At 32.4% G+C, this 19448-nt stretch overlaps 2 protein-coding genes and 1 non-coding gene across 3 annotated transcripts; 1 reads left to right on the plus strand and 2 right to left on the minus strand.

Annotated features, from left to right (window-relative positions):
- Positions 1-1286: 1286 nt before the first annotated feature.
- LOC106753451 (germin-like protein subfamily 1 member 7) lies at positions 1287-2364 on the minus strand. Its single transcript, XM_014635259.2, has 2 exons — positions 2222-2364; positions 1287-2050 (listed from the first exon to the last, which is right to left on the minus strand). Exons 1-2 carry the CDS (start codon positions 2334-2336, stop codon positions 1503-1505), a joined length of 663 nt encoding a protein of 220 aa, XP_014490745.1. The 5' UTR covers positions 2337-2364; the 3' UTR covers positions 1287-1502.
- A 3257-nt stretch (positions 2365-5621) lies between these two features.
- TRNAY-GUA lies at positions 5622-5709 on the plus strand. Its single transcript is given in 2 exon segments — positions 5622-5658; positions 5674-5709. It is a non-coding gene; the product is annotated as a tRNA-Tyr (tRNA).
- A 5897-nt stretch (positions 5710-11606) lies between these two features.
- On the minus strand, positions 11607-18362 carry LOC106753425 (protein trichome birefringence-like 35). The gene is made up of 7 exons (XM_014635233.2): positions 18229-18362; positions 17811-18100; positions 17435-17714; positions 16294-16465; positions 15898-16094; positions 15655-15807; positions 11607-12159 (listed from the first exon to the last, which is right to left on the minus strand). Exons 2-7 carry the CDS (start codon positions 18019-18021, stop codon positions 11829-11831), a joined length of 1344 nt encoding a protein of 447 aa, XP_014490719.1. The 5' UTR covers positions 18022-18100; positions 18229-18362; the 3' UTR covers positions 11607-11828.
- Positions 18363-19448: the final 1086 nt, after the last annotated feature.

A 19448-nucleotide genomic window follows, 5' to 3' on the forward strand; every position in this document is an offset into this window, starting at 1 on the left:
ATTGATAATTAAAAGTCATGAAGAAATATTTGTTAATAAGTGATGGTTTTGTGAAAGTATGTAATGTATGAGTTATTTTATGACATGGTTGATGTTGTGTGATGGTGTATGGGTTTGGTATGAGACAATATAGTAAGAATGCACTTGAATGACTATGAAATTTTATGTGAATCAAAGTGGTTTATGAGGTACATTATTGATTCAAGAGGAATATCATGTGATTTAAAATGGTGAACTATAGTTTGAAAGCATGTATGTTCAAAGTATGGTTGATGGACGTAATTCATGATCCTCAAGGGAGGTTACATGGTGGTGCCCCGTAGTTTGTTGTGATTGACCGTATGAATGGCCAGAGTTCCTGATGGGGTTTATCCTGACATTCTAATGATCATCCAAGCTCAAGTAGAGAGTGATGAGTCATGTGGTGAGAATAGCAGGAGGTCCTAGGATAGGCGCTTTCACTGTAGGCCTATACCACTGTAAAGGGCTTACACTTGTGTGTGGTCGGGTGAAACCCCTCAGCAATGGCTTTGCAAAGCAGTAAGGTCACTACAAGTGCACAAACCCCTAGAACTCGACATTTCATGCTAGTCCGGATGGTCAAATCATGTGGTCGGTCATTGGTATCAATAAAAATGCATTTGGTCTTAGTCTGCATTGTTTATGGTCCTTGCATACTTGAAATACTTGATTGATAACATGCTTTTTATACCTAGTTCACCCTTGCATTGTTTGTTGTGTGTGCTTGTCTTCCCCCTTGCGATGATCATCAAATCCTTTGGATGTGAACAGTAGCTGATGATGTGCCCTTGGAGCAAACATTGGAGAATGAAGAAGGTGCAGTTGTCTAGTACTTAGGACTTCTTCTAGTTCTTTGTTGAATAGATCGTTATTTTGAAAAACTTCTAGCTTTTATTTTAAATAGTTTGGTACTTTTGGAACACACTCTTTAGGCCTCTTTAGAGTTTAAAAACCTTGTATTTTGGGGAACTTTGGAAACTTGTACTCAAGTTATGATTCGTTTTAATTTCCTTTAATTTTTGGTTGACTGTATATATTTAAATACGGTTATCTCTATATTTTAACTGTTTTCACATATTATAATAGCTTAATCCTGTTATATTATATATGTATATGATATTTTGGAATGTCACACTATCTAACGAGAAATTCAAATAGGATATCTCCTAATAAGTCATCTCCGAGTTATTTAAGAACACATTGACAACCGAATTTAATTAACCACGTGTTATTTTAAAGACTCTATATTGGATCCAAGCAAACTCTTGCAACAATATTGTTTCATTAAATTGACAAACGTTGGAATAAATGAAATGAAACTACAACCAAAATCAATCCTACAATATAAGAAAACAACCCAGATCCATTTTATTTATTATATTAGTAATTATTTGGAGGTCTATGAGGTGAGAGAAACATGAAAGTCATTATTTTGTATACGTAGAATAAGAAATGATCGAGCTAGCATGTTCCCAGAGAAACTAGTCCTTGCCGTACCATGATCTCCTCTGAAGGTCTTCAATTACTTTGTTATCGAGTTGAAGAGCTCTGGCGAGAACCTCAACAGAAATAGGTGGAACAGCTTTAAACAAAGCGTTTGCAATAGTAACAGTTCCTGGATTTTGACTGCTAAGACCAGCAATAGCAACAGCATTTCCATAACCGATATTGAGTTGGAAGTGAACGAGACCAATGGGGAAGACAAAGACATCACCCTTGTTCAAGACTTTGGTGAAAAGCCGATTTCCATCTTGATTTGAGGTTACAAATCCGACATAAAGTGTTCCCTCGAGAACTATAAGGATCTCAGTGGCACGAGGGTGGGTGTGGGGAGGGTTTAAACCCTTTGGTGCAAAATCAATGCGAGCCAAAGATATGCCAAGCGTGTTCAATCCAGGTAGTTGNTCAACAGCCACAGGAGTCACCTGTGCATTCAATGGGTTGTCGGTGTTCCCAGGTTCCACATGTAAGAAGAAATCTTCAGCTTTCACTGCCTTTGGGTCTTTGCAAAATTCTCCATTCACAAACACTACAAATTACAAAGCAATATGGTTATGTATGTATGTAGCATGAATACTATCCTGATCACTTGACACATGGACACGTGTAATTTGCATTAGAGCTTCGTAAGTTAATATAATTATATGTATATATGTATGTTGTATGTGGATATATATGATTGAAGAGTATATTTACGTACCACCATCTTGTTCCTTGATTGCCACACAGAAGTCTTGCAGAGGACTAGGATCATACGCAGAGACAAGTGAGGAAGTGAAAGCCAAGATGGCAACGAGCAAGTAAACAGCTTTCATTTTATCAAACGATTCTTCTGCTTTGTAATGTTGTGATGAGAAGTGAGTTTTGATTCATTTGGAGATCGGTATTTATAAAGATGAAGCCTTAATTGCTTTGCAGATTATATTACCGTAATTAATTTTTTATTTAGTGAGGAAGCATTCCTTAACAACTACATGCGTACTTGATCAAAGAGTAGACTAATAAGGAGATGACCCATGTGAAAAAGAAACGCAAGTGTTTCGGTCTTACCTAGCTAATCACCTGACTTTGCTTCTTATACTTTTTCCAGTAATATTATTTTATGAGAGGATTATCGTTAACTTAATCAAAGTTTAGTTTGGACTTTGTTTCAATATATTGCACTGATGACGAGTTGAATTCGAATTTTTTTGTGAGGGACTGGGTCATACTTATCATCCATTCTGATGCCGCTGTCAACAACTTCAGAAAATGACTACTCAAGCATTTTAATAATAGAAATATATATGATCTTGAATCATTCACAAAATAAAATGGCCAAGGGAAAACTTGAACAGTTCAATACATTGTTTATTTATCAAGATAATTTGTAGAAAAAATTAGAATTACTTTATTATTATATTCTTTAATGCTATTTCGTTTTTCTTTTTCTTTTGTCTTCTTCTCGAGGTCTGTGTTGTTTGTAAGATCCCACGTTAATTTAGTAGCAGCGACCATCTTCAGTTTGTTCATCCCTAATTCTTGCATTCTTTTTTTAATTTTCCATAATATTTTCTTAGAACAGGTATGGGCTTTAAAATTTTGTTCCTAAACTAAACTCCTATATTTAATCTTCTCAATTGAGAATCACAATCAAGTCAATATTTAAAGGTTTAAATATGTTTAAGTATATAGAGAGAGATTTAGTTAACAAATTATTTTTGCAGTTGTTTAATGTCACTTATTTTATTTTCTTTTAGGCAAAACAACATTGTTCATATCTTTGCGATATACTGTAAAAAATGTACTTAAAATATAATAATTTCGGTTTAATGTTATTGCAAAATGTATGAATTTTGTATCCTAGTCCAAACAATATGTTGAGTATCTAACCAAAATAAGTGATAATGGATATTACAAGCTAAAAGAATTAATAGAAACTAGTTAAAATCTATTGTACACGTTTAAATAAAATAATGTAAGAAAGAGACAATGAATTAAAGAGACCTAAAAAGACTTTTGTAAGAGTAATTCATTCTTTAATGGGTTAAATATGCTTTTAGTCCCTGAAGTTTCACTGATTTTTGGTTTTAGTCCTTGTATGAAACATTGGTGGCATTTGGTCCTCCTAGTATGGAAACATATATGTTTAGTCTCTAATTTTGGACGGCATTAATTTTTTGGTGAGATGGCTAACGACACTGTCTCGTCTTCTTCCAGCTTTACTGATATCTGTCTGCCACGTTGGTTTTTGTAAATTTGGGAAAAAGCCCCAAATTGAAACCTGGTTGCCCTCTTGTCGCCATGGAAGAATCACCGAGATTTCTTTTCCCTTTGCTTCTAAACGTTCCTACCATGGAAGAAATGCTATGATGAATACTCGTTCCTGCCATGAGTATTCATCAAATGTTTTTACGTCAACAATCCACAAGAGAGTGCAAATATTTCCTAACCAGAATTAAGAAACCCTGAAATCAACACTCACAAGTATCACTGAACAAGGAAAGAAGAGCATTGTGTCAGTAATCAAAAGAACATATAATGATAAGCACAGCATAAACTGCAGGACAAGCACATAAGCACCAACAACGATCAAAAGAATTTTCTGACTGAGATAGAGTTAGGCCAAATGTTCTGGTATCAAGTCAATTACAAAATTCTGAGACAAATCTCACAGGCAAATCATCTCTTGCAATCAGAACCAGATGCTTCAGACAGGGGTATTAAATCCATCCATAGCCAATGACACAAAAACAAACCAAAATATGATAATCAAGTATTTATTCTCAAAAACAAGTCCATCAAAACATTTCATATACAGAAAAAGTAACAGGAAGAATACTTAAGAGTAACCTGTTCACAAAAAGCACAAAAACATGCAAGGAAGGGAATACAACTTAACCCAGTTACATAATCACTGAAACACACAGCTCAGTGTGAAAAGAACAAAAAAATACAGTCAAATTCAACACTTGAAGGAAGAAGCCACTGAAAAGAAGTACAGAGAAGAAAAAGGGATTCGAGAGCGACTTGCTTTCCCTTTCATGGCTCTCGCTAGTGGAGGTGCGAAAGCTTCTTTAGCAGTGGGTTTCGCTTACGGCAGTGGCGCCTTTGCAGTGAAGTCGCGTTCACACCACAACGGCGACTTGCTTTCCCTTTCATGGCTGTTGCGTTTCTGGTTTTCTTGCAAGCCTGGGTGGTTCGTTCCAAATACTATGTCGCGCCAGATTTCAACAGCAGATCGATCGTCCTGTCCGTGCTGAACATCGCCCCTCGGACCTCCCAAATCGATGTTGAATTTTCTCAAATTTTCGCAGAGGAACAAGTATTCATCATAACATTTCTTCCATGGTAGGAACGTTTAGAAGCAAGGGAAAAGAAACCTCTGGATCTGGAGGTGATTCCTCCATGGCGGCACAGTGAAGAAAGAGGGCAACTAGGGTTTCAATTTGGGGCTTTTTCCCAAATTTACATAAACCAACGTGGCAGACAGATATCAGTAAAGCTGGAAGAAGACGTGGCAATGCTGTTAGCCACCTCACCAAAAAATTAACGTCGTCCAAAATTAGGGACTAAATATATATGTTTCCATACTAGGAGGACCAAATGCCATCAATGTTTCATGCAGAGACTAAAACCAAAAATCAGTAAAACTTCAGGGACTAAAAACATATTTAACCCTTCTTCAATCAACTAAACTTGTACGACTCATAACCTTATAACTGATTGGAATATTTTATTACAATTGATTATATATAATTAGTAAATATATTATATATGCCCTAGTAAATAACAAATACAAAAATAAATAAGCATTATACTTTTCATATTATTTGTCTTAATTATAACTTAATCACGCTAAATTAATGAATAGTTTATTTCATAAAATTTTATTTTTATTTCATATTTTGATATTTCGGTGAGCGAAGTGATATATTATTTTATTGATGTAATGATATTATTTTGAGATATTCTACAACTTATATAAAGAATCTGTAATAAATTTTGTTTTATTTTTGCTTGATAGTATTATCTCATCATATCAAATTATAGCTTCTCCAATTAAGGACATTTTTGGAAGATTCTTAGTTTTATAATGCGTTTATTAAAATTGACACAAACCGACCTTAGCTCAGTTGGTAGAGCGGAGGACTGTAGTTGGTTCTAACAGACATCCTTAGGTCGCTGGTTCGAATCCGGCAGGTCGGAATTTTTTCTCAATTTTCCTTTTAAGTGCATTTTCTAAAGCATAATGTAATTAACATTTAACCTTTTTTTATGCTCGAGACCTTTTATTTTTCCTTAACATAAAATAATGATAATATGTTAAAGGAATTGTTTTAATTTGTAATTCATAAGATTTGATATATTTCATATCAAAAATAATAATTTTCTTTTGTCATTTGAAGTATTCCAGAACACTTTATGAATGTGTTATTCCTCAATAGCTGGTAACAAAAAAAAAAAAATCACATGAAATTCTTAAATAGTAAGACATGATAAAACTTTGTTGCATTTCTATAAAAGTTTCATGCTTCCTTAGAAAAAATATTTTTGGAAGCGATTAACTCTTCCTAAAAGATGAAGAAGTAATTCAATACTTTCAGAGATATACTACTCTATAACACTTTACAATGACATTTATCATTATGAAAAAAAAGTTATTTGAAACCAATTTTAAATTCATCAGTTATAACGTCTCCTCATAACTCAATTTTATAACTCTCTTTTTCTATTTAACTTTTTCAACTTCTCTCTAAATGACATCTTTACATCTAATTTTTTATTCACTTTTATTTTTTACAATTATGTCAATAATATTAGTCAGATAAGTTAATAAGAAAAGTGATTATTTCAATTTCTTTTATTATATATTAAAATTTTGGTTATGGTTGGATATTATGCTTTAGATTCTAGATTTTGAAATAATCTCATTGTTTAAATTTAAAAAATTTGGCAGAAGATAAGCATTGCAGATAAAAAAAATTATTTATGTTTTGACTTAGTTACTGATTTCGTTTTCATTTTGTTTGAAAAGTTATAAGTAAGTCTTTACTTTTATTTCTGTTTCAATTAAATTTTATTTTTTGGAAAATAGATTTAATTAGATTCTTTTTATTGATACTTTACAAAATAATGTTAAAGACATTATTAATACAAATAAGAATTTTGACGTAAGTATTTTTTAGTCTTTAAAGTCAAAAAAAACATTGATATATTAATTAATTGAAGTTGGAAGAATAAAAAAAGTGACGATGATTAAGTTGAAATTTGTCATTTTTTACATTAATTAACTCTAGAAATTGTCCAATTTATAATATCAATTAATGTCGAAAAAAGAAAATTTTCAACGTTAATTAAGTTTTTTTTTACTTCAATTAACTCCTTTGTTGTTTTATTAAATATTTATTTTTACAATTTTACGAGAATTTAAAAGCAGAAAACCAATAAATGTAGATCAGTTTTGACATTTTATATATCTATTGAAGTATGAAATATGAATTATAAGCAAAAAATTATCACAAGTGAATGGTGTTATAATGAATAGTAATGTATATTGATTATTAACTTGTGATTTTTGGTTTTCATAGGTAGGAACTTTTTTACCCGTCCTTATAACCTCTATTTCAGAGAAAAAAAACCCAAGAGCCCTTATTTTAGGTATAATATAAACTTTAAAAGTTATTTAGAAAGTCAAATCCAACATATCTTTAAACAACCATAACATTTGTTCTGGTTGGCCGATTTGGCAGTGTTATATATGCATTTCGGGTATAAAAATTTTTTAACACTGATGGAAAAAAAAAAGAAAGCATTCTATGACATATCTATTATGACGGATGAAAACCATTAATTATAATAAGTTGACCGATGGCAGAATCGTAATAAATATAAAATATATTATGATGGAGTTTTGAAAATCAGTTATAATATGTAATGCAATGGCAGACTTGTAAATAATTTCAAAACGTATTATAACAGAATTATAGATATCCGTCATAATATAAAACGCGATAGCAAACTTGTACATAAGTTAAAAATGTTTTATAACCCAAATGTTAACCCGCATAGTATGTTGTTCCTTCTAGATTTTAAAAAGACACTTTTCTATTTTTCGTCAATTTATTTTGTTTTTTCCAAATTTTGCAAAACTATTTCACATACTTAGACTTTGTATTTTGATCTAAAATTTTTTGTGGGGCTTCTCATGATTATTTTGTACTTTAAAAAAAATTTTAGGTCATTAGGAATTGTTTTAAATATACTCTCAATTTTACCCTAACTTGAGGGTATGAACAACAAGTATACGGTGTATGAACAACAAGCAAGTATATGGTGTATGAATAACAAGCAAGTTCAACAATACCAACAGGTTCAACCAGTTTATCGTCCATAAAAAATGAAAATAAAAATGAAACTAACCTACTTGAAGGTGAGTTTGTCGGAATAAAGTGTTGTCGCTAGTGAGGGAGAAAGAAGAACGCATTTATGCTTCAAAGAGTACCTGTGCATGAAACCATTCTGTCAAATTGAAATAAAATCATACTTAAAGTAGTCAATCAACGTGCATTTGTATAAAATAAAAGAAAGATTACATGTGTTAATCGTTGAAAGCTTCGTCTGAAAAGGGTTTAAGTAGAGAATAAGGTTTTGCGCAAAGATAAAGTGAATCAATTTTCACACTCTTGGCCAAATTTTTAATGAATTAACTAACATATGACGTTTGGAAAGTGATATTCTGATGTCTTATAGCCTTTTGACGTCTGAAACTAAGGCATTTAGTGTCATACGTGACTATATTTTCACCTTTGTGCCAAAGATTTTAGTGAAATTTATCTAATATGATGCAAGAAATTAGGAATTATGACGTCTAATAACCCATTGACATTGGAAAAGTCAAAATCTCTACGTCTTAATTGAACTTTTATTTACAAAAATGTCACTAATCATTTTTAATGTTGGTTTTTTTGTTTTCTGACGTAAAAAGCAAGACGTTGAAACCTTATTTTGCACTAGTGCATTCATGTATAGGTGAGTTCGTATGTTTTTTTAATTAATTGTTTAGTTTTTAAATTCTTTATTTTTACTAAAAAGTTTATGTTATCCACATGGCATTGCCAATGCCATAGCCAATGCCATATGTTGAAAGGTTGAGCATCCAACTCAATTTTTTTTATGATGTTCGAGCTAACCTCATAAAGACCAAGCCTTGCAAGCACTGGTCGAGCTCCACCAACAACATCTGACCACCTACAAATGAAGACCGAGCTCCAACAATAATGTTTGAGCTTTTCCAAGCTAAGCAAGAGATGACCGAGTTATTTCGAGCATAGGAAGTGAAGACCAACCTGAGAATGAACAACCTGGCACCCAACAACTTGGCAACCTAGTCAGACCATAGCATGGCCAGACCATAACCGGACATCTACATGAACTACATTGTTACTTTAGATTGTAAGTCATGTATTGTTCTAAGAATCAAGTGAAATCATAAAAAGAAAACATCATTGGCACAAAGAATGTAGGTTGTGAAACATTTAAGAGTCATATTAACTATTTTAATCAATTATTTATTTTATGCTTAGTAATGTAAGATTAGTAAATAGTCTTTGTAAATTAATTGCTCTTATTTATTTTTAAAACTACTAGCATCAATAGTTCATTTTCTATAATTAATATGATTGCTTATTCAGAAAGTAGACAATTTTTTTAACAATTTTCTCCATAGAATATTAAGACCTCGTTTAGTAAAAGAAATCTTGCATATAGACATCCACCTGACACATTACTAGGGATGATGAGATGAGTACAAGTTTGACTATCTCATCCTCATCTTCAAAGTTTATCTCCATTTTGATCCTCATACAAAATGGGCATATTTTTTGCCTTATCTTCGTTTCCATTAGAGAATGAATATTCTTTATTTACATCCATAGTTCCCTTACATTATTTCAAATATTAATTAAATAAATTCTCTTACAAAATATAGAAATCACAACAACAAGAAAAACATGATATCATCAAATATTTAATGTCCAAATTTCCTAATAAATTAAATATATTTCTGCGCCAACTATTTTCTCTTCTCTAAATATTATCTTGGTATCTTGTTGTAACCGTCTATAATTAGATAGATCATAACCAATCATTTTACAATCTCAACAAAATATGATAGTTTCTCATACTGCACATCAACAATAAACATAAATCTCAACCTTTCCATCAAAATTTGATTAGGCAAATCAGATAATAAATCAATATCAACCAAGACACGTGCAAAGGAATCTCGAAATGTATATTTAGTTGAATCATCTAAAGATAAAAGTGTGCCAATATCACACGCAATTGAGAAAATCGACTTTGACTGTCAATATTCTAAAGAAAGACTGTGTATGTGTATACCCAACATCGAAATTCTAGTGGACAAATTAACTCTAAGAATCAAAACCTTTATCATATCCTCGAGTTAAGAAAAAAAACAAATTCATATAACCCTTTATTAAGAGGAATTGTTTTCCATTGTTTCAAATGTCTTATTTGAAGACTAGCTAGTATATATTCTAGTGACAAGTCAATTTTGGGAAGATTACAGACAATTTGAAAATGTATGACATTTATTACCAACTTATATTATAAGTTTATATAACAATACAAAATATTATATAATTAAAATTTTCTTGATTTAACTGTGATTTGTAGAAGAAAAATGTTATATATATACATATATATAATTATAACAAATTTTATTTTTAATTATTTTTCTAATATAAGATCTATGTTATTTCTCTATTAACATTAGCATCTACAATGTTTTTTTTTTTTTTGCTAATATCAAAAGCAATTTTTTATGAGAATTGAGATATTATAAGTTGATGTCATAAAATATTATTTTTTGACCAACATAAACCAAAACAAAGGTCGCCATTATTTTTCTACTAACATTAATTAGTCTTTTTTTTTATTGAAATGAAATTATTTTTCACTTAGAAGTCAAAATTACTTCTCAATTCACATTTGATAGAGTTTTCTCCAATGATGTCAATGAGCCTATTATGGATGTCAAATTTTTCACTTAAAATCTACAATGATTAATTTTGTCAATATCTAAAAGGACTGTTTATCCGTCACATCACGCGTATTATTTGGTGGTAATTGGAATAAATTATAATTCTTCAAACTATTTTATCTAAATATAGCGTTTCAAAAATTAAACAATTTTCAAACAAAAATAATTCAAATTGAATATATTTAAATTTTTTAAAAGTGATAAAATTCTCAAATACTAACAACTTCAAATGTCACATTATAAACCCATTATATTTAAATTATGAAATCAAATTATAGCTCCTTGTATGCCAGTTATAGCAGTACTAATCACAAATCGATATCATTTCTACTGTCATATTTGGGTGAAATATTCTTCTGACATTTTTGTCAGTAGTTCAACTTTTAGTGACAGACAGTCAAGAAAAACATGTTTTTCCCTTCGGAATTATCTGATGTCGCTAGTTACATACTGAATTTCTTTTCATTTATAACTCCTATAAATATCATCAACATTATTGCATAAGTATCTTATACACATTGATACTTTGGTAAAATTATACTCAATCACATTGGAGTACAAGTTGATCTCAAAAAAGCTCATTTTGTCCCACCCAAACAAGTCAAAATGAAAACCTTAAGGTGTCCATACAAGTACACAGAACAACTTCTGAAAGCTTTATTTGGTTTAGATTTATGATGTATATGGTTGAGTGGATGAAAAAACAAAAGAATTAGAAGCAAATAAAAATCTGAACTATGGAAAAAAATGAACTATTGAGTTTCAGTTAGTATTTCTTTCACTTAGAAATTCCCTTACAGCAATTATAAGGCCAATATACCATACATTTCTAGCTTCTTCCACCTCAGAAATGCTTTTTAATTTCACATTAATTTCTACTGACAAGAATATTCTTATAGATGCTGCTAAACATGCCATAACCCTGATGTTTTCATAATTTATACTGACAAGAATATTCCGGACTACCAGCATATAACAAGTATAAATATAATAGTCACACATTGAAAAAATCATTTCATCATGCAGAAGGAGATGAAAGAGAGAATGAATAAATCACATTCAAAAGAAATCAAAACATATAACTACCTTAGTTTTATGTTGCTTAAGGTGCACATCAGCATTGATGAGGCCTCTAAATTTTCGGCATTTACTTGTCAAAAGAAGTCTACCCTGGTGTGTAAACAAGTAGAAACAACTTTTACCAGTCAAAATGCAGATATTGGCTGCTATATTCAATGAAGAAAGTTGAATATTGTAACATCTATAAAAAATGGAATAGCAATTCATTCCACACATCAGGTACCCCAGGCAAGCACCAATGTATGCAATCAGAGTAAGATGAGGGATTTGACAACTGTTCAGGCCTAAGGGGCTCCCAAAATTTGCGAAAAATGGAAGGATGACCATCCTTCCTATACTCTGATAGTTGAGTGATGTTGATGACAGAAACTTTTGAACTCAAATTGCTTAGGATCTTCTCCACAGTGCTCATTGTAGGCAAATCTGAACCGCTTCCCCAATAGCCCTCATTGTAAATAGGGTCCTTCTCCCCATAGCAGTTTCCTTCACTTTCTGGTTTCCACTCTCGGCTCCTGAATGATAATAGTTTCAATTCAGTGAGAAAACATGGAGGAGGAGATATTTGGATTTCATCAATTAATGTTGGGATGGTATAGATAGAAAGGTGTAGCGATATAAATAAGATACCAAACATATTGAATGAGATGCATTTCGGAACTAAATAGGAGGATAACAAAACAATATCATACACCATTAATAACGAATAAAAATACTTTCATTTCACTTCTAATTTTCATAAACTAATGACGACTTCAGCAAAAGCCAATTCTTTTTTGTTTTTCAGTGTCTATGGAAGATCCCATATAGGAACCTAATAACTGTTGGACCGATTCACCTCATTTTCTTCACTGTTATATGATTATTATTCTAAAACTCTTACTGACTTGTGTAACATAGAGTCTCTCATAGGTGAACCTCTATTCATACTTGGACATTACTCTCAGAGGTTGTCCTCACGGAGTCCACTAGGTCGATAAGGAGACTTCGCTTCTTCTATGGTTTCTACAACAATGCTCCACCTTTTGGTAAAACCTGTTGGCACCCATTATGGGGCTTGGTTAAAATCATTCCTAACTCCCTCACATTTATGGTAATTACTAGAAGCCAGAAGAATACCATCTCCTGTTCAAACTGTTAGATGGATCTTTCTTCAATCATAAAGAACATCAACGCACATGGAGAACCTGTTTCTAAAGAACAACGAAACAATGCACAACAGGATTGCACAACAGGATTGCAGCCATGCAACAACAGGGAGAAGAGAACATAGCCAAGGCTTGGAGCTTGTTCGACAACAACATCAGACAATCTCCAACAACAACATAACAACCTCTAGTGGTTATGTGATCAACAAATTGACGAATTACAAGTTCTATGTGACCCATATACTTTATTTTCACTGTCAATATGCTGTTCTTTCGTAAAGCACTCATACAAAGGTAAAATATATGTCATAAAGGAAGTTTTGTGTACACTTTATTCTCCGCAGAACACACTTCAACCATAACGAGCCCAACAGCATCACTATCACATGCACGAAACAATTTGAGGAACTCCTCTATAAAATCCCTCAAGGTATACTTAGAGGCATAGGAATCAACTTCACCGAAATGAAAATAGAGGGAAACCTATCTTTGCTTTTACCTCTCAACCTACTCAACCCTACCAATTCTACAGTCTCTTGAGAATTAGTGTCACTTATGCAAAAATTGGAAACAACATGCATTATCTCAAACAAGAAGGGGCAGTCACCACGATAGCACCGATGAAAGATGAAAGAGGGCTATCTCTTCCACCATGTCCCTCTCTATGGAGAAAGCGTTCAGCCACTTTTTGAACAAGACTCCTCCAATGTTGCTAACCTCCTTGATGTGACTAGGGGGCTACCACCACAAGAAGAGTTGGGAAAAGATGAAGAAAATGACTTGTTGAAATAAGAACATACCTAGATTGACAAAAGGAAAGAAGAAAAATTGGAGGATACGAACAAATAAGGAGAAGAAGAAGGCAAGTGTGCTCTTGAAGGATATTGAATAACAGAAAGTGTCAAAAACGGAAGTAAAAGTATCTTTAAAAAGAACACTAACTGATCTTGTGCAAAACAACACACCCTTTCCAAAATGTCATGTCTTAATGACACATGTCTTGAAAACACATGATTGCCACCAAAAAGTTTGGTCATAAAAATATGAGCAATAAAGATATATTTTACAATGGTTGCTCATCATTGCAAAGGTTTTTTATATACTTGGCGAAATAAAGTGGTCGTGTTCAAAGACATAAAAATAGAATTAATACAAATCATAACCATAAAATTCGATCGTGAAAGGTCAGCCATCAATAACCCAATCGTTAAAAGTCTACCTCGTCAAACTTGTTCATCCTATAAAGGTGAACAAATTGTTCGACATCTTACATAACTTACTCGACTTCTAAGCTTGGGGTTTGTGTACCTACCCACCTCCTCCTATTTGTAGTATTTTCTATTTTGATAAACTTAAACTTCAATCTAGTAGTCCAAAATTCAACCTACTCAGTTGAGTGTTGGACTTGGAACCGAAATCTTGTAGTCAATTTCAATTTAGTGATGCAAAGAAAACTGACAACAGATTATCCTTTATTGTTGTTAAGCTTCACTCACATAGACCCAAAATCCTATAAATATATACCACTACCAAAGGGATTACTACCTAAGTAATTATCTCCACTCTTATATTACTATTATTCTAAAGCTCTTACAAATTTAAGCATCGAAGAGACTATTGTAAATGGACCTTCATTCAGTATTCTAACAATTACAATCAAAGTTCATCTTTAGGGATTCCGTTAGCTCAATGTAAAAATAGTTCTTGTACTACTCAATGTAAAAGCACAAGTAATATTACAGAGTGTTTATCCAGAAAGACTTGTTTGTCAACAAGAATAAGTCTCATTTACTATGCCATGCAATTTTTTTCTCTACTAGAGAGGTAGATGCTCTTAAAAAGTGATTTACAAGACTGTTAAGAATTAGTTAGAAACACTAGTGAACTTCCAACTAAATGAGTGTAAATAGTTATGCAGAAAACCAGATTACTAGCACATAAGCAGATAAGAAAAGTCCCTGCTAGACGCTTTAATCCAATAGATGTTTCTGATAAGCAACACGCTCTATAAGAATATCTAAGTTGCTATACTTTAGATGCCCTTATCCTAGAAACTAGTTTAGTACACAAGATCCTACTGTGGCTTACATTTTTATGAATTTATATATAATTTGATCACTAGAGTAGTTTGATCTAATATTGTATTAATATATAATCAATACTTCATTAGTGGAATTTTCTATTTAGCTTTATTATGATGTTGAAATATTGAATTATTGTTGTGTTAATAGCCTTTTGTTTTGCCTATATGTCATTAGTAAGTCTTCTAATAATTTTATTTTTTCTATTTCATAAGAGTTGACAGGTCACAGAGCTTAAGAATCAACTACACAAGCCAGCTTGGTGGAAGATCCACAAACTCACGTTTGACAACCTAGAATAGGTACCAAGAAGTTTACAACAACTTCCAAACACTCTTTAACCAATTGAATTTGACTCTCTAAAACCTAAAATATCTTGACACAACAGAATCCTATTAGATGTTTCCAAAGAAAGTCAAAATTCAAACTAGAAACTATAAGTACTCTTACGGTACTTATCTAACAGAACAGCTGTGTCATGGAAGTGAGAGGACTAGAAGCCAAGGAATTAAAAACTCTAGAACAGGTAAGTTGTAAACCATATAATTTTCATTGGGTTATCCAATGAAACATGACTAAGAGGAATGATAACAATCAATATAATTCTGCTACAAGTTCTAAGAATACACAACAAAGTTAATCTAGACCAGCCAGCAAAAACTGGTTTCCGCTCTAGCTATTGTATCATAATATAACCTGTGGAACAAGGTCTATCTCCAAGAATGCATAATAGCAATGTTTCCCTCCATATTTGATCATACAAAATAGATTGGTTGCTCACCAGAGATGAGTTGGTGACATGGTCACAAAAAAGACACGCTTCTTCAGGGGATCAACTTTTGAAGATACCCATTCTGCCCAAGCTCCCATGGCCAAATCCATGGCTCCTCGCCCATCCAATTCTTCACAAGCTCCATTTTCTTCAGTAGTCCATCTGCAATAGATGAAAATACAAGATACATTAGAACAGAAAAGAAAAATTTTCCTTAAAAAACAACTCGTACATTGATGAACCGATACAGACAATAGTTTAACTGGGCCTTGTCTCCACCATAAGTATGTGTTAAAAACAAGAATATCAGCATTTTCCCACAGTGATGCGTGTCTAAGAACTGTATCAGGACGAATTATTCGTTCATCTAGTCTGTGATTTACTGGATCATCAGAATTAGATTCAACAAGCAGGGGAGCCCAGAGAAACTCCACAGTTGCATTATAATCCTGAAAATTAGTACAAAAATAGCAGTGTGCAGGAAATGAGACTCAAAACAATGGCACTTGTGAACTAGACCCCATCAACAAGTCTTGGAGCAAGCAATGTGTATAAAGAAATTCAGTTAAATGATGGAAAAAGGCACATATTGGTATGAATGACTACATTTATAACATCATAAAAATGTTTCCAGTAAAGGTTTCTTACCTCTGCTCTGAAAATGGTGAGATGGGCATTTGGTGACATTGATCTCTTATCAGCAGGAATTACTGATTGTAACAAACATACCATTGATATCCATTGCCCTCTATTTAGTGAATCTCCAACAAACATTAGCCTTTTATCTCTCAACTTCTCCCACATTTCTTTCACATTCCACCTGTTTTATATAAGAATTGAGTGGATCTTATCAGAAGAAACCTACCCTATCACATAAATAAATAAAGGATTTAATATGTTTCTAGTTCCTATAAATAGAAAAATTGTACGATTGCAGTTTACCTGATCCCATATTCATGTCTACAATAACATTGACATACATATTAGGGACTAAAGAAGAACATTCCCAATTTATAGGGCTTAAACATCTTTAACCCAATAGTTAAATAAACACGTACACAACCCACAGCTAATGCTACATTTAGGCACCAGAAAAAAATAAAAAATTTCCACTATCCACAGGAACAATGTTAGGATATTAGGGGAAAGAGAAATTAATTAAGATAGACTATTAATATGTTAGGTTAGGTTAGTTAGAGTGGTGTTAGATATAAGTACGGGAGATGGATTGGAGAGGGGAAGGATGTTCATTCTGTAGATTGAGCATTAATGAGAAATCTTTAATGAAGCTCTTGGAGAGAGAGAGAGAGAGTGGTCTCCTATTTCTTGTTCTTTTCAACTCTTGGTTCCTACCTAACAAACAACTCAACAAAATGTTATTCTACTTGGACCTTTACAAAGCTCAATCTTGGTCACACATCAACTTCACAAAAAACTAACAACCTTCAAGCAATTGAATTGGATAATTCCAACTCATGTCACCAATAAGGGCCTATTTGGAGAAACATCTTCATAAGTCTAGGAGGAAAAAAGTAAGAAGAAAAATAAAATTAGTTTTTCCTCAAGTTAAGATGATGTTATACATAAGCTAATTTGTAAAAATTATTTCCTTTTAACTTTTCCAAACTAAGATTTTTTTTAATTATGCACAAGCTGTGGAGAAACTGATATTAATTTTTCGTATCATTTTTCCGAAGTTTCCTCCAATCAAGCTCTAAGTCCAAAGCAACAACTTGACCATGGAGATTCAGCCAAAAACCACAAACACAAAGCTCGGATAGAGAACCACCTCTTCAAATTGCAGTTATGTGGTTGCCATCTCCAATACTGGTAACCCAAATCAGACCTTCCATGCTTGTGACAGGCCAATTGGTCAGACATGTAAGGGCAATCTGATTCATTGTACAGTGGATGGGAAACATTATCAAACACCCATTTGCCTGAAAAAACATCACAACTTTCCGGCCTCACTCTCCGGCGACCAGACTGCCAAGAATCACCACGCCAAGCAATTTTCTTGCCACTATACTCAACAGTAGAGTTGCATCTACTGAATCTATCCAAAACCTCTAAAATCCAACAACCCCATTTCAACAAGTCAGAGAAAGCACAAAGCTTAAGCCTCCAATGAAGCACAAAGCAAGCAGTGAAGAGAAATGCAATACCTGGAGCTTGCTTAAGGTGACCAGAGAGGTTGGGTTTGACAAAGGTGGCTGAAGAAACCTCTTGGTGGTTAAGAACATGATCTGGGATTTCATGGATTCGTTGTATGGTGTGCTCACTGTGGAGGGTTGAGAAGGCTATGAAGAACAGCAAGACAAGCACAAGTAAAGGGAAAATGGGGGGTTTCTTTCTGTTCCACTTCCACCTCTGCATGGTGGTGTTGGTGGGTTGTGCTTGATTTTGATCTTGAATTTTGATTTTCCTCTATAAGGAAACCAAATCCTGGCTCTGCCTGAAACATGAAAAGCCAAATACATCACCTAAAAGATAAAAGACTGGTCATGAACAATAAAAGAAAAGAAAACAGCTTCAGATTCACAAAGAAGTGTGTAATAAAGACTAGTCAGTGCTCAGAAAGACCGAATCAGAAGCTTTGATTTGAACTTCTTTGCTTCGTGTCTAGTGTTGCATTTGCAACCTATTCTGTGTAAGATTAAAGAGTTTTTTATTATTTTTTTCTGGTCAACATTTGTAGAATTATTATTGGTAAATGTAGAATCGCCGTTACACCGTTTTACTGCATTGTTCATATTCTCACTCCTACATTATGTCCCGAAATTCTAGCTTCCTACAGTTCTTATTATCAATGACACACAAGATTTTAAAGAAAGTATTATTCATGTTTTTGATCTAATAGAAAAAGGGACATCTTAACCTGTTCATATCCTTTTCTAGTAAAAATTTAGCCGCAGATGTAGTTGCCGTGGTGGTTGTAAGAAACAAAATTAAAAGCATTTTAATGTAAGAAATTTATTATTACTGATATATAAAAAATACTAATTGTATATTTTATAATTATTATCGTAAAAGTTAGTGAATATGTAATTGAATTATATGTAAAAATATCTTATTACGTGACTTGAAAAAACATCACTATTTTACATAATGATTACCCATCTGGATCATAAGTAAATTTTTTTACATGTTATCTAAATTTATTCTAATTTAGCATATAATAATTTTGAAAGTATTTCTCTCTCATTACAACCTCAATTATGCATTTATTTTTTATTTTGTTATTTTATTCAAACGATGCAACTCAATTTTATTGAATTACATAATTTTATAATACACAATATATTTTTTATGTTATTTTTATATATCGATTATTCTTTTGATTGAGAATGTCACATGATTAATATAAGGTGTTTAATTTTGTAAATTTTTAATGAAAAATATCTTTTTATTAAACAAGTTCATTAGATAATATCATCATATTTTTACTATATGAGTTCATCAAACAATATACTTATCGGATAATATTAGGTGAAGAATAGATTAAGCACGTCTATCACTCTTTTTCTTATCTTGGATAATTTTATTTTAGTATTCCAACTCACTTAGGATTAAGATCAGAATCTTAGTTTCATATAGTCACTAGAAATTCTTCAATTAGTAATGTTTACATTATTTATAGCATCATCAAATGATTTATCCCTGCATCATTTCTAGACGACTTATTAGCTTGATTTCACTTCAGCTACATGTTAACTCATTGGCAAGTGTACCAAATCGTTTCAAGTAATAAAACCGGTAAGACCAGGTATCGTTTTCCCAAGAGACTCGTAATACTAGAAAAT

This window comes from Vigna radiata, unplaced genomic scaffold (genome assembly GCF_000741045.1).
Source record: "Vigna radiata var. radiata cultivar VC1973A unplaced genomic scaffold, Vradiata_ver6 scaffold_133, whole genome shotgun sequence".
Taxonomy (NCBI): Eukaryota; Viridiplantae; Streptophyta; class Magnoliopsida; order Fabales; family Fabaceae; genus Vigna; species Vigna radiata.